Source organism: Mustela erminea, chromosome 10 (genome assembly GCF_009829155.1).
Source record: "Mustela erminea isolate mMusErm1 chromosome 10, mMusErm1.Pri, whole genome shotgun sequence".
NCBI lineage: Eukaryota > Metazoa > Chordata > Mammalia > Carnivora > Mustelidae > Mustela > Mustela erminea.
The window spans coordinates 66,162,908-66,187,552 of NC_045623.1; the positions used below are offsets into that span (position 1 = coordinate 66,162,908).

A 24,645-nucleotide genomic window follows, 5' to 3' on the forward strand; every position below is an offset into this window, starting at 1 on the left:
TGCCTCTTGAATAAAGTAGGGTTAGTCACCTCCCTTAAAGCACCACCGTAGTACAAGCAAGGTCACGGTAGTACAAGCAAGGTCACGGGCGGGAGGCATCTAGCGCACAGTAGGTGCCTCATGGCCAAGAACTAATACTCTTAGGGCAAAAGTCTGGCTTGCCAGAAGATGTTGGTCCATTGTGTTTTCAAGCCCGAGTTTAAAGGCTGGAAATGTGGGATTAGAGCCTTTGGGAGACCCCGTGCTGTTAGCCCCATACGTTGTGCACTTGTCGCTGGTACACGAGTGATAATTAGTAACCCGATCTTATTTTATTTTTCAACTTGCAGCGTATTCTGGGACCTTTACTGTGCAGCTCCTGAAAGGCGAGACACTTGTGAACATTCGAGTGAAGCAAAAGCCTTTCATGATTACGTGAGTAACAAATTTTTAATCCTGGCAATAATTACAGGGTTGGATAGCTCTAACTTCTTTAGTACCAGAAGCAAATACACAGCCATTTGGCAGTGGTCTTTGTTTTCTCCTGGCCTTTTTGTTCTGCCCACCTCCCTGCTGCCCTTGCCCCGTTCTAACTTGGGGAACCGTGTTTCGTAATGTGGTAATTATGCAAAAGAGTATAGATACCTATCTGGAGGATAAAATGGTGGTGTTAGGGCTCAGCTATAAGAGGCTGATGTTCAGAGCGGACAGTTAGCTAGCTGGGAAGGGACTGAGTCTCCTTGGTGTTGGTTTAATTAAAAAATTTGCCGTCGCCGTCGCCACTGCCACAAAACAAAAACAAACACGAAACTTGTGTTTCATAGCTGAAGGGCTGGTTGAGTGAGAGTTTGGTGAAATGGACTCCTTCCTTACTTCCCAGGGAGCAGTCTTTTCAAATTATGTTTTGAGGTGTGTGTGTACGAGTGTGTGTATGCGCGCGTGTGTGTTTGTTGGAGGGCTCAGGTTGTGCCCACTGAGACCATGTGTACTTTGAAGTCCTTGGCTGGTCCATAATCTTGTGTCCAAAATGTTCTTGTGAAGATAGTTAGTTTCATCACATCATAGCGCTTGCTACCCTATCATTCATCCTCTACCTGGGTGAGTTTCTTAAGATTTATGAAATGCTTATAAGAGCGACGTCCGCTGCATATCCATCTCCCATGGCAGTCCCCCTCAGAAAAAAATTAAACTCCAAACATGGGTTGGAGTCAGAATTTATGATCAGATGAAACACGATCTGGGGGAGGTGGGAGATGGAAGGGGAAGCGTCTGCAGTTCTTCCCAGCCTCCTTCCAGGCTTCATCTCCCGGTGGCCTTGTAGATGGGTATCTGTGTGTGTGTGTGTGTGTGTGTAAAAGAGTGTGCGTGTGCGTGTGCACATGCACACAAGAGGTGGTTTATTTGGTCTTGCACTTTTTCATGAGGTCGGTAGGAATGGTCTCCAAGTTCTAGGATATGGAAGTTGGTTTCTTGAATGTTGTCAGGGTCCACCCACTTGGTCAGGCCATGTGTGCCCCCTGCTTGCAGAGAGGGGACGCACCTAGGACACCAGAAACTGGCCTAGGACACGCGAACCCATCTGGTTGATTTTTCACAAGTGCCATTACCATGAATGTCTTTATGGTGACAATTGCTCCTGTAGTAGACAGATAGACAGAGTTAGCCGCTCCGCAGGAGGCTAACTGGTTTTGAGCCTACTCAACGGGATGAACTCTTGTTATGACTGAAAAGTTAATGCCCTTGGACAAGACCACTGAGGAAGCGGACCTGTTCTTGTGCCTCTCCAAGGTTGAGAAAGAAGCTGGAGCACGGTACTTATGGTCTGGTAAACTTTTAGTAGTAAAAGGTGAGGTGACTGGTTCTCTTGTGATGTGGTTCTTCTGGGAAAATCCGTGGTGATGATCTTAGGGTTTCCTGAGCTGGAGGATGGGGGAGGAGGCCAGAAGGAACATTAAGCATATAAAAATAGTTGCTGAATTTGACCTTTCTACCTAGTAAAAAAAAATCTTCCTCTTTTTTTTTTTTTTTAAACGGTTAGAGAGTGCATTCCTATGTGGCCAGTCTTGGCTGTGCAAATGGTTTTGTTTTAGAGCTGTGGGGGATAGGTGGACATGCCTATTTCAGGTAAATCTCTTGATGGAGGATGTCTTTGCTATCTTTTGCAAGTCGTTGAAGAAGTTAATAATTTTTAACTAAGTTTGGTGCTCTAGCAAATGATGTGAGGTGGTGGCAATTTGTGGTTTGGTCTGCATCTTGAAACAATACGGGTGGCAGTGAAAGCTCACATGGGTTTGCTTTCCATAATTTATTAAGGAATGGTGGCAGAATTACGTGGCAAGTTGAAATTGGCATAGATGTGTAGAAGATGCTACTAAGTGTTGCAATCCCACTGATTGAGGCCCAGGATTCACAGATTTGGGGGAATAATGCCCTTTTCCCTAGATTGGAATCCGTTTGGTGTCATTGGCTTGAGAGTGAGGTCACGTGGTGGGGGTGGAGTAATGAATGGCGACAGGGAGGGAACATCTGTATGGTGGAGGAGTTACGGGGTGACATTGGATTGCCGGGGTGACAGAGGACCAATTGGTAAATTAAGAGAAATTTAAGACAATTAAGAAAAGGAACTGTCTCTTCTCTTTGGCCTTCTCAGACCTTCGTGTCTTCCGTCCATCCCCACGGCTACCATCTAGTTAGCCCTCATTCCTTCTTGCTAGAATTGTTGTCTCTTTCCAAGCTCCCTTCCTCTTGTCTAGAATGCATGCCTCTCTTATCCATTCAAATCGTATCCATCTCTTAACTTCTTTGTGGACTTCTGTGATAGTTTCCAGCACACTCTGATCACCCCACCTCATTGTCTGTGGAGACCATCTATCTGTGTACACAGAGCCTTTGTTGGCAGCTCTCCATGTACTGGGCCCTCGTGCTGACCACTTTGGTTTAGTCTCTTGTTCCAGCTGCCAGTGGCCTGGTGAGAGGGGTATTGTTAATTCCCATTTTGCAGATGAGGAAGCCGAGGCCCAGAGAGGTGAATCCACAGCTAACGGGTAGAATGAGGATCCAAACACAGTCCGTCAGCGACTCCAGGGTCGCGGCCCCTGACTGCCGAGGCTCAGCCCTGCTGGTCCATGGCGAGTGTCATTCGTTCGCACCTGTTCCCACTACTTTCTCTTGTAGGCATGTCTTTCCAACCGCAGCTTATTAGTTTTTTCCCTGCCAGAGGCTGTTCATCCGTCTACAGAGCTGTCTGTCTCTGTAGCTCCCACAGTACCTTGCACACAGTAGGCGTGCGTGCTCATTGAATGAAGGGGTTGAAGACCTACGGGTAAGGAAAAATAGGTCATTTGGGCTCACTGACGAGCCTGGCCTAGAACGGCCATTGGCGTGTTGGAAGATGTTCCTTTGGTGCTTTCACTTTTGCTGGGTGGTCTTGAGCACGGTGTTCTAACGCTGGTTAACTAGTTACCTTACATCCTGTCGGTAAGAGTGGGCAGTAACTAGCCTTGGTGTGTGGGGGTAGTGAGTATCAAGTTCTTGCGGGGCAGGGGTCAGGGAGGGGTTGCCCGGTTGCTGCTGTGGGGCTGGAACGGTCTTGGGAAAGGACCTGTCTCCGCTCTCCTAGGGAAAAGATTTTGTGTTCCTGACAAATTGTCTCCCCTTCCTGACAGTGGGGTCAGGGGTCAGGTGATCGTAAAGGTTCCTCTCCGGTCAAAGCCAGGCTGTAGGGCCTGGAATGAGCCAGGTGACTCGGTGGGGGAGGGGGCTTAAATTTTCTTTGAATTGCTGAGTTTTCATTTGAGTCAGTCTGTCCTCTCTCCCGCCCTCCCCGCCCAGCCCCCAAACACCTGGAATGTTATTTGTAAGCCCTGATGTTGACTACGTGTAACGTGGAGTGTTTGGGCATTCAGTACGAGAATAGACTTTTCTGAGAAATCGGTTTATCCTAAATCAGAAGAGCCCCGAGGTCCTGGGAGGAGGCTCATGGGGACCCTGCTGTGGTTTTGGGGGGCTCTTCTACTCTCACCAGAGCAGTGCTCCTCAGGGCATCGGTAAAAGGCCTTGGGGTACCATTGGGTTCTCTTAGACCCTGTTGTTTGGGGCCTGGCCTTTTGTGGGGTGGATACCTGTTCCACCTGAGTCTCTCACCTTGGGCCAACTTCTCTGCTTGCTTTCCCCCCCGGCCCGTGTGGCTGGTAGAAAGAAGTATTTTCGGTGCCTTCTTGGCTGCCAGTGGCCCTTTTCCTTGTGTGGTAGCTAAATGTGTGTTTTCTTCTTGGTGGAGAAATGAGTGGAGTAGGTGTGCCCTGGCAGTGCGGCCTCTGACCTGGAGGTGCTGGAGAGCTGTGGGGGCTCCTTGCGCGGCTCATGTCACGGCAGTCGTTATAAAGCCTTTCAGGGCAGGCTTGTAGCTGGGCCTCATGGTGCATCAGGGGTTATTCTTGAGTTTCAGCCCCATTTCACAGATGAGGAAACCGAGGCCTGGAGTTCAGATAGTCTGTGCAGGGGCATGTAGCGGGGGTGGGGGTGGGGTGGGTGGCAGAACTAGGACCAAATAGGATTTTTCAGGTTCTTCCTCTCAACTTTTGGCAGCCCTCATTTGTGAACAGAATTCCTGCTGAATGGAGGGGAGGTGCTGACACTTGGCCCCAAGTGTGCCCATGTATAGTCACTGAGGAAATGAATTGGGCAGCGAGTTAGTCTGAAGCCCCTGAGAGGTGAACTGCGGAATCACTGGCAGAGGGGGACAGGAGCTCGGGAAGGGAGTTTGTTCTGTACAGTGGCTCTCTTGGCAGGGAAAATGTGATAAAAGCTCTGGCCTTTCCTTCCAGAAAATACCCGTGTCCCCACAAAGGAGACTTTGTACCTGATTTCGGAAGGTGTGCAGACTGCTGCCCCTGACCCTGGCCCTGGCCCCTCTGTGATTCCCAGGGAAGAACTTGGGGCAGATACTAGACATGGAATCCCATGACCTTGATGAGTGTGGAGCCTCAGTTTCTCCGCTCTGAAGACCTGAGGTCCCTTTCTGCTCTGCCTTTGTGAGCCCCTGACAAGGAGGGCCTGGCTCCCTTTCCCCCTGTGCCCCCAGCTGTGAGCCTATGTCTCCAGGCTGCCAGGGGGGATTAGGCAAGTGCCCCAGAGGCCTAGGCGTGGACGTGAGCTGAGGTATTTGTGGCTCTGTGGCAGGGGTCCAGCGTCCTTGGTGGGTTTGAAATAGCAAAGTGATATTTGAGAGGGCTCTTCTTGGATGTGCTGAGCTGGGGTTCCTGCCAGGAGGGGAGTGTCCCTGCCTGCCAGAACCCTTCGGGGGGCAGGGGCGGGAGGGGGCGGGAGAGGACAGCAGTGCAGGCAGAATGGGAGGGGAAGGGCCACGACCCGCCTCTGAGGAGCTGGGGAGTGCTCTCCCCAGAGATAAGCCAGCCTAGCCATCTGCCCAGAGGTCCTGGCAAGTTCGTAGCAGTTGCCTTTGGCTCTGACCCTTGGCACCCTTGTGTGGCAGATTAAAAAAACAAAACATACACACAGTTATTTCTTTCCCCACCCGCCTTGGAGCTTAGACTTTGTGTTGCATCCTTTCTTCGGGCTCCTACCCCATTTGCTGCCATTCCTCTCACCCCAAAGGCTGCCAGACTCTTCCATCGGTAGCTAATTAAACACTAAATGAGTAACTGGACTTGCATTTTGCCAGCACCCAGGCTGTGCAGCCACCTTAATGGGTTTCAAGTGGCGGCAAGACCCCAAATTGCAAATCCTTGCCCTTTATTTCAAGGCAGGAGGTGGGGCCGGGGCAGGGGCGGGTAGAGTGGTGGGGACCCAAACAAAGTTTTTGGCAGTGGTCACTTCATTTGAACTCCAAGACCAGCCGTGTGCACGTCTCTGCATAATGCCATCTTTGTTAGCTAAGCATTTGCAAACTTGGACCAAGAGTTAGCTCTGTGGGCCACTGGGCGGGAGGAGCCAGAGACACCCAGCTCTCCCTGCAGTGTCCCCGAGGCTGTCTTAATTTTCCAGGGGAAGTGGGTGCTCTAGTGGAGACCTCAGGCCAGACCTGCCTGGCCCCCTTCCCCCTGACTTTTCTGCCTGTGTGTGTGTGTGTGTGTGTGTGTTTAAGTCTTGAGAGGGAGAAGTGGAAGGGAGGTGTGTGCGCTTGAGGGCCTGTCAGCCAAGATAACAGAAATGTTACACTAGCTGTAGCCTTTATAATAGTGTCTAGGGTTTAGAGTATTTAGAAAAATTAATCTTTTTTAGCTTGGTAATAATTCTGACCACGGCACAAGTGCATTAGACGATTCACATAAACTTCTTTAATACATGTTGCTAGGAGCTTACAGCAAATAGACAATAACGATTGTTTGTTTTTGATTCGCCAGGGTAATGGGGTTTTCTGGAGCTCTGGCGAATGGGCTTAAGAAATGCTTCTCTCCCGTGTTTTGTTTTGTTTTTTCTTGGGTCTTGAATCCTCTGGATTTTGAAGGGCTTGGGCTCTGGCTGGTGGCTGGGATGCACACCTAAGTTCCAGCCCTCACTGTCGGTTCCTGGTAGGATGACAGACTTTCAGGTTTCCTGCTGTGTGGGTGGGGGAGTGGTGATCCCTTGGCAGAATTGAGTAGTATCCCCTACATAGAATGGTTGTCTCTCTGTGCCTGGTGAGTTTGTTTCTTTTGTCTCTGCAGCCTTAAAGTTTTCCCCCAAACCTTTTAATATGATGGGGACAACGGCATCTTTTTCTGGGAGGGCAAGCTGACCTGAGGGAAGTGGACACTTTAATTTCCCATGGGTGCCTGCCAGTGCCTGTGCTCCCCTGATGTGCCATGGCATCCCCCTTCGACACCAGTTGTCTTCTCTCCTCCCCACACCCCTGCAAGGGGCAGAGCGGGCAGTCCTGCCACAAGCTTGCTCCGATAAGTGCTCCCCGGAGACGTCTGCACCCCTTATCTGTGTGCGGCAGAGAAGTCCTGTCCCCATCCCACATGGTGAAGTGGTAAAGACCCAGAGGGGGCTTGCGACTTGACAGCAGAAATCAGGATTCAGATTTTGGCTCCACAACAACCCCTTGTTCCTGGGGGAGCCTCCGCTGCTCAAGGTCCATTCTCTCCATGGTGGAATAGGCACAGGGTCGTCCTGGCTCATCCTGCCGCAGAGGGGTTGAGAGAAAGGCAAGGAAGCCCGGCCAGAGGTTAGTTGTGTGGTAAGGTGCTGTGTAGATGCTGACAGGGATGGACGGGGTCGAAAGCCTCTAAGTCGAGTTCCCCTGTTCGATATGGAGACTGCCCTTGCCCGCCTCCCGTCTCACTCAACTTTTTGGTGGTGCTGGGAGTCCCAGAAAGGAGCCTTAGGAAGCAAGCTGGGGAAGGGTCGCTGTTGGGGGTCTGTGGGAGGCTGGTGCTTGTGCGGGGGCTGCTTCCTGATTGGGCTTCCTGGCTCAGCGTGAGGGAGGCGGCGGTCAGTCGGCTCCCAGACCAGGAGCAGGAGACGCTGAGGTGTGTGCGGTGCTGACGGTTTCCCTGACGGGCTGCCTGCTCCGTTCACCGTCTCACTGAAGAGACAGATGGAGCCCAGGATGGGATAAATGCTCCCGAAAGTCCTTGTGCGGGACGATCTCTGTCTTCTGAGGGACCAGGATGCTGTCAGGACAGGTGGTGGGAGAAGGTGAATGGTCCCAGCCCCTGTGGCCGCTGAGAGATGTATTTAGTGTATATCTGCCTGCAGCAGGGTTGGAGGTGATGGAACTGGAGGCGACCTTGTCATCTAACAAGTAGGTCAGCTGAGCTGCAGGGGGGAACCTCACCTGAGGTCCCCAGTAGGACTCACACCCACATTGGGATCGAGGACACTTTCCTCTGCCTTGCTGCACTCCAAGCTGTGCAGACTCAGGCACATCAACTGGCCTCTCTGTTTCCTCAGGTGAAAAATGGGGTTGATGAAGTATAGCCTCCTTGTAAGGTTGTCCTGAGGATGAAATGAGCTGAGGTGCCTTCATGCACCCTACACCCTGTCTCTCTGATAGGGCCCGGCACAGCAGAACACCGCACCAGTGTGTGTTCTTCCTTTTGTGACTGCACCTGGGGCCCTGGATGGATCCTGGTTTTCTCGTGGCCAGAAGGGCAGCAGGAGCAGAGTGGGCTTGGTGTGGGAGGTGTGTTCCCATGGACTTGAACCGTCACAGGCTGTCTCACCTGTTGATTAGCGCTCTGGATCCCTGGGTTCGAATCCACCATCTTCCAAGTACCGCTGATCAGCTTGGGGGTGGGGTCACACACACAGCCTCCAGACCAGCCCAGGTGCTCGCCAGGATGAAATGAGACACGCCCAGGGGCACCCTGGCCAGCACCTGGACTGGGTTATTTATTCAGGCGACCGTTTTCTCTTCTGCTCTCCACGTCTCTTGACCTAGGAACCTGGAGCTTTCCTCTGCTCCCCCTCTGACCCTTTCTGTGGTCCCTGAGGTCCCACCTGTGGTCCCACCTGAGATAGGGGCTTTTTCCTCACTTGCCCTCTGGCCCTTCTGTAGGGCAGATGCCAGCCTGGAACATGGTGGTCTCCACCAGGCCTGCCAGGACCACCTCCATGGGAACACCCCTCCTTTCTTCTTTTTTATCCCCAGGAACTCTGTGTCTGTATTCACTTGCTACTTGCTGCCCAGAAGGAGAATGGTTAGGGTCAAGGTTGTATCTCTTCCCTTCCCAACTTGTAGATTGCAAGCTTTCGAAGGGCAGGAACTACCCCCCACTCCTGTGTGCTACCCCCCACTCCTGGGGCTTATTGCAGAGTTTTGAATAAATCCCTAGACTGGGGAGCTGGACTCTGAGCCTCGAGAAGCAGGAAAGGTCTGATACCTGCCCAGGGATCAGATGTGTTAGATACACATTTTGATGGAGACGGGCAAGTGGCACATGGTAATGCCTTGTTTTGCAAACTGTGAGCTGTGACCCATTAGTGCCTTCGGAAATCAACTTAGTGGGTCACGACTGGCAGTCACAAAAAAATGAAACCACTGTTATCAAACGGAGTAAGCATAAGTATTATTTGGGGGAATCTCTGTTTTCTGGGATCACCTTGTGAATACACACATGTCCTGAGTTTGCAAAGTCAAGTTTGTCTTCTTGGGGATCTTCGTCTAAACTTTGAAAGCCACTAGCCCAGAGAGGGCTGGGATTGAGTCTTGAGACCCACAGGTGGGCTGATTGAGGCCAAGTAACATGCAGTTGCTGATCCTGCTTGGTGACCTGTAATAAGGAGGGAATGATTCTCACCGCCACAGGTTCTTGAGAGAGCCGTTTCCTCACCATGCCTCTCGCCTCCCGCGCGGTGCCTCGTGGTTTCCTCGGTGGCCGCCTGTGGCGTTGGCTGCTGTATTCTTCGTGCAGAGAACATGTAAAAGGTGCTTGGCAGATGCTTGCCGAATGTTGAACAAGCAGTAGCTCCCACTTGAAGGCTGCAGCTTGTCCCTGCTGGCTGGCCACGGGGCCCCTCCTGCCCTGGGTGTCTGCAGGCGAGGCGGGGGTCCCCGGCCCCCGGCGGAGGTGGGTGTTCGAACATCTGCAGGGCTCAGCCTCTGGCCACGGCAAGAATCTCGAGAACAGGTCTCAGGGCATCCTGTCTGACCCAGGTTGGCCCAGCCTCCCAAATTCTCTGTCCCCTCTCGGTGACAGCTGTTTGCACAGCCCCTGAGGCAGGCTTTGTGTCTCCCGTTCTTTGTGTGCTTGGGGGAAGTGCCTGACATTTCACTTCTGTTTCACAGTCCTCTGACCTTAAGAAGCACGGCCGCTCCCTGGGGCCCCTGTCTGAGGTTTTCCTCTGATCCTTCTTTCCCGGTCACAAAAGGCCATTTGAGAGAGCAGGCTGTGGGGTGGCACGCCTCCCCCGCGCCGGGGATGCTCTATGCAGCTTCGTGAGCTCTCGGGGTATGCAGAGCAGGGCTTTGCAGACTGGAGTGGGAGCATAGTGGGCCTTTAGTCCCAGGTGTCTGCTGTGGGCTGGCTCTGTGCTGGTTGGTGTGGGGGACCAAAGCAGTGTCACGGATGGTACGCGGTATTTGGACTTGGAGGACCAGAGATCCAAGTGCTCGTTCTTCCAGATGGCCTTGGGTGAGTCATTTGGCCTCTCTGAGCCTTCGCTGGATCATCTGTGATTTGAAACGATGTGAAGAAAGGCCTGGATTTTATTTTTTTTCCCCCTGCCTCTCAAGCATTTGGGATGTCGGGTGAGAGCCTGTGAAAATGGTTTGTAAACTGTGGTTCCCCTTTGAGAAGGAATGTGAACAGACTATCAAATCCTAGAACGTGTGTTGAGAAACACGCTCTCAATTTACATATGGGGAAACTGAGGCATAGTGGGACGGTAACACAGCCCATCTGTGGTCAGATGGACACCTGATTCCCACAGCCACCACTGAGTCTGGAAAACCTTTGTTCAAGAGTTAGGCGCCTATGCCTGTGCCACAGCTAGGAATTTTTCAGCTTTCTTTGGGCGATGCTGTGGGCTTCCTATGGCTTTGGCCCTCCGTGGCCTGTGCCGAGCGGGGGGCAGACAGCCCAGTGGGCAGGCCTGGTGTTGGGCGTGTGCACGCTGCTGTTCTTTTCTCACTGTCTTTTAGAAGGCTTCCAGTAGCAAATGTTATCCTCTCTCTGGAGGCCCTTCCTCTTGGCAGCGCCGGCCGCCCGCCGCCCGCCAGCTCCCGCTTGTGTTACACGAGGCCGCCCTGGCCCGCAGCTCCGGTGGCAGGTTTCGCCGCGGATCTCCGGGCTGGGGAGCCACTGCAGACGGGTCGTGGGGTGAGGGGCTGTTTACGGCATGACAGGGAGTTTCGGCCACCATGTTATCTCCGAATTGGCCAATTGATGGTTTCAGCAGAGCATTTCAGCATCGGGGAAGCCAATACAATTTGAGTTAGTTGTGATGACTGCCACTTTAAATACCGCAGTGAATTTCTGTCAGGAGCTAATGCGTGGGATAGGGAATTGCAGAAAACTTGATCACCAGAGTGCATCAGTCGATTCTGACCCCAAGCTATAGAAAATGAACTGAAATCTAGTTGACTGTCGCCACGTACTTTCTTTGGCATTATTTTGCTAGCAGCATCTGTTCCAGGAAGCTTGAAGAGAAGAGACGAGGTGAAAATCATGGTGTTGGACTCCGGCCACCACTGCTGGAGGGGGCAACCGTCCATGGAGGGCTGAGCCGTTGGGAGTTGGAGTGGTAGTTTCTTGCTGAGGGATAAGTAAACCGTGGCGTTGTGGCATAGTAACAACTAGTCCCTCATCTGACGAAGAAAACTGGTGTTTATTGAGCACTTGCTATGTGCTAAGACCTTGAAGAAATTGTTCTTACTCGGTTTTGTCCTGTTGGGGTAACACGGGACAGGATCTTCTTCCCGTTTCACAAAGGAAGAACTGTTGAGAACAGTGAACAAGTTTAAGTGCTAACTGTATGCCAGACTCTGTTCTGTTCTTTAGGCTTTATCTCTTGTCGTCCTCGGAACAGCCCAGTGGGTTAGGTTTGGTCTGCATTCCCTTTTTGTAGAAAAGGAAAGAAAAGAAAACGGAGGCACTGGAGGGATTTGGTCATGTTGGAGGTGGACTTAAATAGGGAAAGTGCTTTTCACTACCACACCATGCTGGAATTAGTACCAGATTTGACGTCTTTGCTGCCTAATTAACTGACGACCCACTGCCCAGGCCACGGTAGTTTAGCACTAGCGTTAGGAGGAGTAGGTGGGTGTGTGTCATGAGGGTGGTGCGTGAGCTGAAGCCCTGCCCGTGAGCCGGATGGTTTCTTACCAGGCTGGTTTTCAGTGACCTCGTCTGGGAAGACCACCTCTTGCTTTGGGCCTGCATACCCCCCATGGAGAGTTTTTCCCATCTCTTCGCTGACAAGGCCACCTTTTATTAATCCTCCGCCACCTCCTGTGGACTCCATGCCTGAACATATTTCATTTGCAAATAGATTGCTTGCATCGAGTCATCATTTTAACTAAGAAATAGGAAAAATGAGAACTATGGCGTCGCTGATTAGAGCTGCTTAGCTGCTCAGGGGAGCTGGTGTGAGCACACCAGGTTGGTAGAATTCTACTCAACAGAACACACTGGGAATTTTGGTTCCATTTCAGTTGAGGTAGATGGGATTTTTTTTGAGCCAAAAAAGAAAAAAAAAAAAAAACAACCAAAAACCCCCACCAGTCATGCTTTAGTCTCCAGGAGGGTTTTCAAGAGACCTGGTTAGCATCCTCTGGCTGGGAACCTGTGGCTTCCATCCTAGCAGTGTGGGAGGCTCCTTTGGCCTTGTTTTGGAACGGCCAGGGTTGGGCTTTGAGGAGAGAAGGCCCTTGTGTTTTCCACCCCTGGGGCTTAGCTGGTGCTGAATGCAGAGTTAGTCCTGGGTGGGTCATCCTTTGAAGGTTAGGCTGCTCAAAGTAGGGAGAAAGCTTGGGGGGTTGGGTGGCCCAAGGGCTGTAGGACTGCTTGGAAGGCTCCCATCTCCAGAAGATGCTCCCCGGACCCCTGACCCCTGACCCCTTCCCTGCAAATAAGTCCCACTTTCCCTGCTATTTTGAGCTGGCATCCAGGGGAAGGGATGGTTCACTGGGTAGAAATCCTCTATCACAACCAGACTTCCCCACTGACTGGCTGTGTAAGTAGCCTTCGACTGACTTCACTTTCCTGATTTGTCCTGGGGCTGGTTGAAGGATACAAAAGTGATTTCTGGAGCAGTGGTGACCGACCTGCATTTGCCACACACCCTGGGCCAGGCCCTGTGTGTGGGCATGATGTTTATTTCCGGTCACTCTCTGCCGGGTGAAGGCTTTTTTATCCCCTTTTCTGGACAGGGAAACTGAGGCTTAACTGGTGATGAGGTCATTAAACAGGGGAGTCATGGTTTGACCCCCAGGCCCTTATTCCTAGTCTTCCGAGCCATTTATTCTAACAGACTTTTGGGTGACTTTCAGAGTGGGGGTCCTCGGGGGTCAAAATGCGCTTTGAAAGAACTGGATCATTTCCGGTGAAAACTGTAAATGTGCGTCTTTATTAAAAAAAAAATGTCAGTGACAGTTTGCTTCCCAGTGAGATGAATGCCGGTAAACCTATTTTGACTGTTAACTTATTTTGTTGCTTAAAAGCCAGTGACATGTAGCGTTGAATTTATTTTTCTTCACAACGTTTAAGTGTTTGCCACTTCTTGAGTGACGTGTGTGATTTTGGGAATTGCCTGTACTTTGGGAATGTAGGCCGCCACTCGCATTTCCAGCTTTTGCCTTAAGAGGGACTTGGGGGCAGGTGTGTGTGGGGCTGCACCTGAGCTGTGGCTGGCGAGCCGGGTGTGTACCTGTGTCTCAGGGCATTGCCAGAGCCAGAGCCCGCTCGGAAGTTGGGGTCACGGTGGAGAACCAATCACAGGAGTCTTTGTGACTGGAAGCCTAAATATTTATTCTGTTCTGTCCCTAATGAAAACAAATTGTCAACAGTTGTTCAGTAACTGACTAAATTAAAATCTGTAATTAGTCAATTAGATTAAAGAGTTGGCACAACCTGATTGTATCATGCTGGTTAGGTTATTAAGAGAAAGGGTGTGATTTTTAATTACTGAATGCTAATTTTGACAGTTTCAAATAGAAACAGACGTGTTTTTCCCCCTTTCCCTAATTCTGAATGGTTTGGAAAGTAAAGATACTCAGTGTGTAAATTATGGTTGTTTTTTTTCTTCTTTTCTTCTTCTTCTTTTTTTTTTTTTTTTTTTTTTTTTTTTTTTTTTTTGAGGGAAAATAATCCACGGAGGCCCTGCCATAGAGTAGGGAGAATTTACTTAAGAGGCCACATTGGATTTCATTGGACGGGTTAGCTGGAAATCCTTCCTTCTTTGAAGGATGGATGGCCTGGAGTTTGGCAGCTTTGTTTTTGCTTTAAATAAGAAGTTGGATCTGAGCTCCAAGTAGTTGAGTCATTGAGTTAGAGTTCTTTTTAGGGTCTCCCCTCATCTCTCACCCTGTGGGGCTTTTCTGACCAACACCCCAGAAGCAGTGGTCCGCAAGAGACAGAGTCTGGTGAGGAAACAGCTGTGTATGGGAAGTGTGGTGGGACTCAGAGACGCCAGCACATGTGAAGAGCCATATCTGACTTTCTAGAAAGTATTTTCTCATGTATGGGGCAGCCATGTGAGAGCGACAGACGAGGTGTAAGTTCTTACTGCTCTGCTTTATGACTGAGGAGAACCGAGGGCCTAGGACAGAGGTACCCAGGTGTGGGGTTGTGGGAGGGGTGGACAGGTGGGTGGGAGCAGGTCTGTGGGCAGGCAGGCAGACAGGCAGGGGTTCTGTTAGGCACGTGGGCCAGAGAGGAGAGGGGCGTGGCAGGAAGATGGGGTTGGAAGGCAGGGCCCGCTGGTGGATCTAGGGAATAGAAAGCCAGCAGAGAGTTGAGGATGAATGGAGTAGGCTGATTTTAAAGTGGAGCAAGTCCCTCTATTTGGTTTTTCTTGGGGATGCTATCTCATTGCCTCCCCTGCGAAACCTGGGATACGGGTTGTAAGCAGCCTTGGAGCTGGGGGATGAAATTGGAACTGTTTCCAGACCCCAGCGTAGCCTGGATCCCACCTCCCCACTTTCCTACTCAGCTCCCAGGAGCTCACATGTGGTCAGTCCTGAAGGCTGTAAGGTGTTCTGCACGTAGGTCATCTTATCTGGAGAGCCGCAAGCCATAGATGAGGTCCAGGGGCCGCCGCAGAAGGCAATCAGCCCTTGCCGGCTCTTGCCTGGGTCCTGTAGTGAGGGATGGTGAGTTGAGACTCTAACCCTGGGTTCCCCCGCTGCGGGGCTGCTGTTTCCTTATGGCCCGCTGGGCATCGTCCCATGCCTCTGGGAACCACACTGAATGGTGCTGCTGACAATGAAGTACAGGCTCTACCATTTGCCCTCCGAGTTTTCCATGATCCATTTTGGAAGCACCAGTTAAAGTGGCCATTAGTTCTCAAGTTTAACATTAAAGCAGCTGGTGATCCACAATGAGTCTTTTATGATTTTTTTTTATGTTTATGTATTTATGTATGTATTTGTTTTTTAAATATCTTATGTATTTGAGAGAAAGTGCATATAACGTGGGGGCAGGCGAGGCAGAGGAAGAGGGAGAACTGGACCCCAAGATGCTGGGATCATGGCCTGATCTGAAGGCAGACGCTTAACCAACTGAGCCACCCAGGCGCCCCCAGGATGAGTCTCTTTTTGAAGGAAGCAGTTTTGCTATTTGTATTTTGATACATATATGGGGATCTAGGGAACCAGAGTTCAGAGGAGAAGGTGAAGCAGCCTGGGCTCTAATCCCCCGTAGGGCTTTTATTTATAGTGTAACCTGTGCCAGTTGCTTAACTGAGCCTCAGTGGCCTCATCTGTAAAGCGGGCTACACTTAACTTGCAGTATTGTTTTGAGATGAGGATGCCAAGCACTTTAGAAAATGCTCTTAATATTTCTGGAATAGAAGAATGAGAGGCTAAAAGGTAGCCAGTGCTGTGGGGGACAGTATCCCTGCTTAGGGAGCTGCACCAGGAATGTGTAGACACACGAGTAAATGAGAGAGCCTGAATAAAAAGTAGGAAGTGTTTTCAAGTGGTGGTTTGGTGTGTGTTCTGAATTTGGAATTCCTCTTTCAGACTCAGGATCCATAGCCAGGGTTAAAGAGGGGGGTGGGGTGTGTGTGTGTGTGTGTGTGTGTGTGTGTGTGTGTGTAGCGGCAAATAGAAGAAAGGAAGTGACATGGCTAGGAGAGAGTTTATTTTAAAAGCTTCCCCACTGATAGATTTGTAGTCCTGGGTAAATAGGGAAGCTTGTAAAACTTGATTCATTTTCTTCCTGAAGTCTGTTTATGCTGGGGAGTGGGAGTGAGGACAGAGCTTCCCAGAGAACCAAGTGCTTTTTGGTTAGAAGTGTTTGTGTGTCCCCAGCACACTATGTACAGGGCCAGAGCAGGGTCTCACCTCCACCCCTTGCCCCCAGATCATCTTTCCCTTCCCAGGACTGAGTGCCTGTTGCTTAGCTTTGGTCTGGTCTCATCTAGGGATGAGCGAGAACTTCCTGCTCTCAGGATAACTTCCTACTTCCTTCCTGGCCTGTGCTGCCCAGAGCAGGTTGCGTTTTCCCTTTCCCTTTAGTTAGGCAACATACTCTGCCTCATCCCTGTCCAGGCCTGTTCAGGAGGCACGGACAGGTGGCCTGAGTGCCCATTGTCCAGCTGGGAAGCTAGGGTGTGTCATAAATTGTAGGCCCATGTGAGCTGCTCAGAAATTAGAAGCTACTGCACCAAGGAAACCACTGCAGAAGTGGAAAGGTGGTCAGCAGGGAAAGGTGAGAAGGTGGTTAACCTTGTATGTTGGGAAAAGAAAAAAACTGAGGGAATTTTGGAATGTTGGCTGTGTATTTTTATGGTTAGGGTGGAATGTGAACCCTGAAACTTAGATACCAAACATAGCCAGGCTGAAGTTAAGGGAAGGGCCAGGCTCCCTACCTCAGGGCCTTTGCACAGGCTATTCCTCCTTGCTTGAAGTACTTTTTTCTGTTTTTTCTCCCCGTGGGGATCTTTATTCATTTTTCATGTCTCAATTCGGATGTCCCTGACTTCTAAGAAACCTCTCATAATCATCTTTGAGTCATCAGGCAGGACCCATAAACTTGGAGCTTTTGACACCTGATGGATATTTTCATATTTGTGGACTGAAAGTGATCAAGAAGTACCAAGAGGCTGCCCACCTCCCAAGTCCCCTCTCCCCGTCTGTGCCTTTAAATGGCTCCCTGAAGCCTTAATACCCTCTGTGCATGTCAAGAGTTCTGCTGCCTTGCCCCTGCCGTTCACCTTTCTTTTCTGAAATTCGGCTTTGACTTTTTTAAAAACAAGGTAGTTGATTCAGCAGGTGAGTTCTTACACACTCCTTAGCCACTGTCCTGCTGGGGCTTTGACGTGTTGGTGGTGCTTCTGACATGAAGTGTCCTCAGAGATGTGTGGAGGAATGCTCCAGGTTCAGTTCGCCCAACCTTTTGCCCACTGCTGAGGTCTCTGAGGCTGGAAGCCCCGTGATTACTCTTCTGCCTGGTTTTAGCCTTTTGTATTGAGGGCGGGGGAGAGGGTAGGCAGGCACCTGGCTGGAGCCCCGAGCATCGTCTTGCAGCTGGTGCCTGAGTGCGGCATTCGCCTGGCATTGTGGGAAATAGCTGGCTTCTGATTCTCCCAAGACTCCCGCTTATCTGGGCAGGAGTATGTCATGATTTGACCCCCTGTCACTCAGCATCCGTGGCGATTTTATCAGGCCACACAAGTCTGCAGTTGGTGTGTGCATTATCTGAGAAGATGGTTTGCTTGGCGAGGAGGATAAACACAGTTCGGAGATGAGGGGTGCTCAGGCCTTGGGCCTGGGCACTTTGTGCTGTGGGGGGGCTCCTAATTGCAGGTAGCTCTTCACCTCTTCTTGAAGGAGGGGAAGTCTGGCCACACCCCAGTGGAGGGGCTGCTTTAGTTCTAAGCCTACCATTCAGGGTTTTCCCAAGGCTTGAAATCACTTCCTCCAAACACTACCTTTTTTTTGGTTTGTTTGTTTGAAGATTTTATTTGTCAGAGAGAACCCAAGCACAAATGGGGGAGCACAAATAGGGGAGTGGCAGGCAGAGGGAGAAACAGGTTCCCCGCTGAGCAGGGAGTTCCCCCGATGTGTGACTCTGGCCTGGGACCCTGGGATCATGACCTGAGCCGAGGGCAGCTGCTCAACTGTCTGAGCCCCCCAGGCACCCCCAGACACTACTTCCTGTTGAGGCAGTCCTAATGGTGCTGTTTGGGGGGAACATTTTTTCCAAAATCCACTGAGGGCTCAGAGCAGATATTTGTTTTTCTCAGATGTTCATCCCGTGGTTTTGTCTTCTGTTCGTCAGGTAGTTGGTGCCTCTGAGGTATGGCCGCAGACAGGACAGCAGCAAATCATTTACCCTCACAGAACTTCCCTCTCCCTTCTCTGGGGTGTCTGTGTTTTAAGATGCTAACTGTGCATCTTTGAATGCAGATACATTTGCAGGTCCGGTGGGCTTGTCCTCCAGGAGGCACCAGGGAATGCTCCTGCTGGCCCCGAAAGCGGGTCTCCCCGGAAAGCAGTCCCTTGTGCCCCAGCCTGCCCCCTCCTTGTGGCTGCCACAGCCTGCGGCTCTGGCTTTTGGGCTGGCTGCTTGGAGTTGACAGACTGTTCACTTCCTTTTCTGCGAAGTGGTGGTAAATGATACCTCCGGGGTCCCAGTGTCGGCGTGTGTGCGGCTGCACACTGCTGAGCTGACTGGGGGCCTTGTCGGGTCTGGCTACGAGTTTGGAGAAAGCCATGATTGTACCTTGGAGACAGAAGAGGCGGAACAAAAATGACCTTGCACGGCTGTTATTCTAGTAAAACTTCTTTAAAGATTGGTTATTGGAAACATGAATCCACAAGAACATAAACTAGAGAAGAATGAAAGAGATGCTGGTCTAGGGATGCTCTCAGGGACCCCAATTCTCTCAGACCTGAGTTAATTTTTCCAGACTTTGCCAAAAGCACAAATCCTCCTCCTGGTTGGGGGGTCGGACATTGCCGCTAGGCCGTGGGCCACCTTGGAGGCACAGGTATGTGCCGCCGTGCCACCCTCCTTTGGTGAGTCAGTGAGTTCTGGAATATCTCGTCCTGGGGAGGGCCAGGGTCATGGGCCAGGGCCCCTCTGGGCCTGGCCCATGCAGAGCGGCGTTGACACCTGAGACACGTGACTTCTTTCCCCCTCCCTATTTTCTGTATGAAAACGTTTACGAGGACCTTTGGCGTTCTTCTTGTGAGGACAGAAGCTGTCATGGAGAGCTGAGTTTTGATCCAGAGGGATTGGGGCCCAGTCCTTGGCCTGATGATTTGGTGGGCCAGTTGCAGAGGCCCCATCCAGGCTGTTACTGGGACTCAGGTGTTGGTCCTGGGGCTGAGGAGGATCCGTGGGAAGGGAAGCCATAGGGGAGGTGTGACTTCGCCTGTCCAGGCTGAAGAGAGGGTCACTTGCCCCTGCAGCAGCAGTGTCTGCTGCTCTGGGCGAAGGTCCATCCCTGACCTGATACAGGTCCACCCCTGACTTGATGCCCCCCACCCCCGCCAGCTGCCCAGCCTAGTGCACATGGGAGGGAGGCACCTGGCATAGTTCTCCCAACCTCTCTCTGGTTCCTTTGGTCCGATTCCATTTTCCCTTTTCCGAGCACAGGCTCTTTACCACTCCTCAGGCCCCCATTGTCCCCGCTGCAGGACTGGGAGTGCCTTTTCCCAGTCCCCAACAAATGAGAGAGCCCCCAGTGCCTCACTGTGTGATTGCACACAGTTGGTGCTCATTAAAAGCCTTGAGTTTTAAAATAGTTGGAGTGGAGGACCTGATGCTTGGTGATTGGTGCTCTTGCCAGGAGGGTGGGGACCATGCTACCTGTGCTGTGCCAGGCGCTTTGGAGGGGCTCAGCTCTGGGGGAGTCAAGTGGTTTCCGGAGGGGGACTCTGGCGTGGCCCAGGCTTGGAGGGCACCAGGGAGGGAAGGGAAGGAGGCAGGTGGAGGGAAGGAGCTAAACACGAAGTGCATAGGAGGGCTGTGGTCTGTCCACAGGGGCACCGGTGGCTCCTGCCTTTCTCCTGCTATCCCTGCTGGTGGTGACAGCCAGCCTCCTGGCTTCACCCTTAAACTGCCCCTTTGTTGTCTTGGACCCAGGCGTGGACGCCAGATTTGCTTTGTTAATGTAAAATGTGATGGCATCCTGTCTCTCCCCTATGAAAATCAAAATCAAATAAAAATGAAACAAATCAGGAGCCACAGTACAGACCAGCCCTGAGGTTTCCCTGACTGTGGGACAGAGGCTCCACACCGTGAGCCAGACATTCCAGGTCTTTCTGGTCTGACCTCGCCCACATTTCAGATTTTGCCATCTTGATTACAGACCTCATCCGGGTGCTGGACCCTCTCTTCAATGTAGATTAATTATCGCAATCTCCCAGTGGGGCAGGTGGTGGTCTTAAGGGGAAAAAAACCCAAAGGGCCAAGCAGGTAGGATTTGAGCGTATGTGAGGGTACAGAGGGTGGCTGGTGTGTGGGTTGCTGGTGACAGCCCCCCACAGACTAGAAAACCCGGCGCCTCGCTCCTGCCTCCTTGTTCCTGTATAGAAAGTATCATGTCTGTCACTGGCTGACACTTTGAGGGTTTGTCTTTTCTCCAAATAAATAATTCTTTGTCTCTCTTCAGGGTGGCGGATGGGGCTGGAGAGAGGGAGCTGATCAAAGGCAGCCTCCCTGACTTTGAACAAGTGGGCTGAGGAAAGGGGGCCTGGACAGGCAGGCGCAGGGGTGGGTTGGGGGGTGGCAAGGAGAGCCACCAATGTGCCACTGAGGCGGGAGGGGTGTTCCTGTCACCTGAAGCCGCCTCCCAGAATGTGTAATTGTGCGTTCCTGGCCCAGGGATGTGTGAGTGAAATATTAGGCTAAATGGAGAGTTCCTTCCTCAGAGGAGAAAGCGGGCTCCCTTTTCCTGTCCCTTTGTCTCTTGTCCCCTTTGTCCCAGCCCTCCAGCTCTGCGGCCTCCCCTCCCCCAGCAGTTCCTTCCTTTGTGCCCCCGCCACTCACTCACCAGTGAAACTTAACTGGAACCTCCAGTGGCTGCCCAGGCCCCTGCCTTGTCTGCTCCCTGTGGAACAAAAGTAGCTGGTGGGTCCTGGCCGGGCTGTCTGCACGTGGACTAAAAGGGACTAGACAGAGGGACCCCAGCCCCCCAAAAGTGGTAGTTAGTTTTGAAGTTTGGTGCTTGCAGTTGGTAGCCCCTCCAGAAGGAACAGCATTGTTGGGGGGCCTGCTGCCCTAGTTAGAGAGATCTGGGGCTGAAGCTATGCCGGGGGACCCCCCCTTGCCTGGTGAAGGGCCCTGGGGTCCCCTTAAGAGCTCTTCTTTCTCCTGTCCTGAGCAGTTTGGGGGCCCTTTTGGTCACATGCTCTGTGTGACACCTAGAAATAACAATAGGCAAACTCTCAAAGAGACAAAACCACACTTCTGCGTCCCAGAGCACCCACTTTTGGGACAAGATAGGCTTCATTATCTTTAAACCAATGCTATCCATCACGTGGGGGTTAAGCAGAGATTGAGAGAGGAAAACTGAACTTGGGGAAAAATCTAGCTGTAAACTGGTTGAGAATATGGAGAGGATGAGCCCCCGTAAGTCTTTTCGTGATTGAAATGGGAACTCCAATGCCTGGTTTCAAACCTGGTGGCCAAGGGTATGAGGCTGTGTGATTGCTGAGGCCGTGTGGCCGGGCACCTCACATTGGACTTAAGAGAGCTGAGGCCTGTGGAGGTCAGGTAGAGGTGGCTGTGGGTTTGCTGAGGCAGAGCAGAACCGAGGCTGGCTGGTGTGGCTCTGTTGTTGCCCACAAGTATTTTTCCCTACTTAAAGTATTTTGAGTTGTTAACTTAATGATGCACATTTAAAATCATGTTACAGGAGGGATGCCTGGGGGGCTCAGTGGGTTAAAACGTCTGCCTTTGGCTCAGGACATGATCCCAGCCAGCGTCCTGGGATCTAGCCCACATCAGGGCTCTCTGCTCAGCGGGGAGCCTACTTCCCCTTCTCTCTCTCTGCCTGCCTCTCTGCCTATTTGTGATCTCTGTCTGTCAAATAAATAAAATCTTTAAAAAAAATCACATTACAGGAGATAATGTGTAAATTTAGAAGTGTTCTCTTCTGCTCTCGACTTACATAAAAAAATTGACTTTAGGTCTCCACGTGCATTTTTGGCGTGAGTGTCTTAAATGCTGTCACCCTAGCCACTTTTTTGTCTTCTAACCCACTTTTTGAGCATGTTTCACCAATACTCCCATCCGAATCATTTGATAGATGGTATTTTTTAATTTTGTGTAGGATTTCGTCTCTGGGAATTTTATCCAAAGCCACAGGGATCCGTTAGAACATGAAAACGGGCAGATTTGTAACATTTGGCTCCTTGGTACCTGTTGCTGGGGACGCTTTGTCAGATTTGAGACCCCCCATTTTGATGCTGGTGAGCTGGGGAAGGTGCTGCCCTTTCCATGTGCCCAGTGTGATCCAGGACAGATGACAATAGTGCCGAAGGCTCACTTCTCAGGATTCAGTATGTGAAGAACGTGGGATGGTGCCCTGTGGACAGTGAGCTTGCAGCAGATGCGCTGGTGGAGATTGGACTGGTTGGAGTACTCTGGCCCTTCTGGTTTACAGAGTGACTTTGAGGGCTTATGAGATGAAGCCTGGAGACAGTCCTTGTCTGGAAGGCTAGGACTCCCGTGGGTTTTGATTTGGGGTTTTGGAGTGGGGGAACCATTCCAGAGGGAAAGGCGTGGTGTGGCACTTTCAGTCTTGGGAGCGGAGAGGAGGCCCAGGGCTCAAAGAAGCGGTCCCCGGGGCCTGCCCTCTGGCATTCCTAGAGTGGAATGTTTTAAATTCCCTGGGTTTGGAGCCTTTTTGCCCAGGAGGTAAGAGAAGCCTTGACCAGTCTGTAGATAGGACTCAGAAAAACATTTATGTTCTGTCTTGCATGTGTCCATACTTCAAAGCTGGCAAAAGCTTAACTCAAGACTTGCGGGGCCACCAGGTTCTGCGTGTGCCCAATGTCTGTCGTCATCGTCATGGTCATTGTTTGCCATCTCACCATGTTGGGTGACAGACGACATGCACACCCCTGGTCCTGGGTGAGGATGGACAGTGGCTGCGGGATGTGTGTTTGTGTCCAGCTTTACAGGGCACATTTGCATCACCCTTTGTAAATAAGGGCTGCTTTGAATACCCACCTCAGGTGCACCTGTGTAGCGGGCCCTGGGATGCCGGATTTAGATGGCTGATGGTAATTTGAAACTGAAACAATCAGAAGTACGTATCTGGAGAAAAAAATAAGAGCAGTGGGGGCCAAGACCCTTTGTCCCACCCCTGCACCAGAAGTCGTCATCCAGCTCGGGCTTTCCATGTGGATGGCGGCGGTCCACTTGGACCGCCAGGCCCGGGCCCAGGCCCTGCCTCTAAGCCAGACTTTTTCCTCAGATACTCTGTTTCACTGAGAGAATTAGCAAAATGAAATGGAAGTGGCTGGTGTGTTCACATTACTTTATGAAGCTCTAAGCCATGCATTGTTTTTTCCAGCTGTGCACTGTTTTCCCGGACCAGCGGTTTCTGGCCCCAAAATGAGAAATGAGTATGGGGGTGGTAAAAAATCAGGGTAAAATTAATTTCTAAAGATCGGAGACCCTGAGGGATGGTGTGGGGGGCAGGGGCAGGGGTTCTTTTCTGAATGGGCAAGGCCTAAGGACCTTGTAGCTGTGTGTGTGTGTGTGTGTGTGTATGTTTGTATGTGAGAGGGAGAGAGAGAGAGAGAGAGAGAGAAGGAGGGAGAATGGAGAGGGGGCATAGGGTCAAAGGAGATACCGGAGAGGGACCTAGAGACCCAGAGGGAGTGGGAGGGGGCCCTAGGAGTGGTGGCAGCTCTGGGGGGGGGGGGGGAGGGGTTACTATTTGCATAACTGATTGTTGCTCCAGGGGATTGTGGTGGGGGAAGGGAGGCCAGCACAAAGGCTCTTTCCTCCCCTCCCAGACCCCTCCTTTCTCCTTTCCCCTGTTGTCCCCCCTTTCCTCCCCTTCTGGTGCCAGGCCCTTGAGCCTGGTCAGCACCACCTGTGCCCCCATGGATGGCTCAGGGTTGGCCTGGCCCTGTTGCCCAGGCTCCTGTTGCAGGCAGGGCCACCACAGCTGCCTGTGGAGTCAAGATAAAGTCCAAAGGCAGGCCTCTGGCTGGTACTTTGGGGTGCCTGGGTGGCCCAGCCGTTAAGCAGCTGCCTGTGGCTCAGGTCAGGATCCCAGTACCCTGGGATCGAGCCCCACATCGGACTCCTTGCTCCGTGGGAAGCCTGCTTCTCCCTCTCAAACTCCCCTTGCTTGTGTTCCCTCTTGCTGTGTTGCTCTCAAATAAATAAAATCTTAAAAAAAAAAAAAAAAAAGCTAGTACTTTATAAAAGGCAGTTTCTGTATGAACTCTAAAATGCTTGCCTTGACTGTCTTTTCTGCCAGAAGGCAAGACTTCTGGGGGGAGACTGTGGCCCATGTCCCCTCTCTTAAGGTGGTTTCCCAGGGCCTGTTGTCCGGGGCCACAGCCTGCCACTTGGGGATCCACCGGAGTTGAGGGTGGTTGCTGGAGGCAGAGGGCTGGTGGCTGGGGTGACCCAGAGCAATCTCAACCAAGGCTCGGAATGGGAGTCCCAGGGTGGTGAGCTAGAGATGGCCTTGAGTGAATTCCGTGTTTCGCTGCCTTGTGCACGCTGGAAGCAGTACTGTCTCCTGTGCAACCCCCCAACCCCTCCAGTTCAGCAGTAACTGAATGGATGGTCAGGCAGGGATAAAAGAGTACCTAGTGGTTTTGTCATCCACCTCTGAGCCACCTCCCTGCCTGAGCCTCAGTTTCCCCATTGGTAAAATGGTGATGACATTTTTCTGCCAGGCTGTCCTGAGACTCCAGTGAGATTCACTGTGGTGATTTTTGCCATAATGCTGAGCTCGCTGAGTCCTCCAGGCTCCAGCCGGAGGGGCCTGCCCAGCATCTGGGGACAGGCCCTAGACTGCTCTGTGTACAAGTAGAGACTGGACAAGTGGAGACCATAGGGCAGAAAACTA

General features: G+C 51.6%; 1 protein-coding gene across 3 annotated transcripts in view; it reads left to right on the forward strand.

Moving 5' to 3' along the window:
* Positions 1–24,645, forward strand: part of SSBP3 (single stranded DNA binding protein 3) — a 161,195-nt gene that overhangs the window by 4,180 nt on the left and 132,370 nt on the right. For all 3 annotated transcript variants that reach the window (XM_032303680.1, XM_032303684.1, XM_032303682.1), the window contains exon 4: positions 330–414. In XM_032303680.1, the coding sequence (XP_032159571.1) occupies positions 330–414 (85 nt within the window). The remainder of the gene's footprint in view (positions 1–329; positions 415–24,645) is intronic.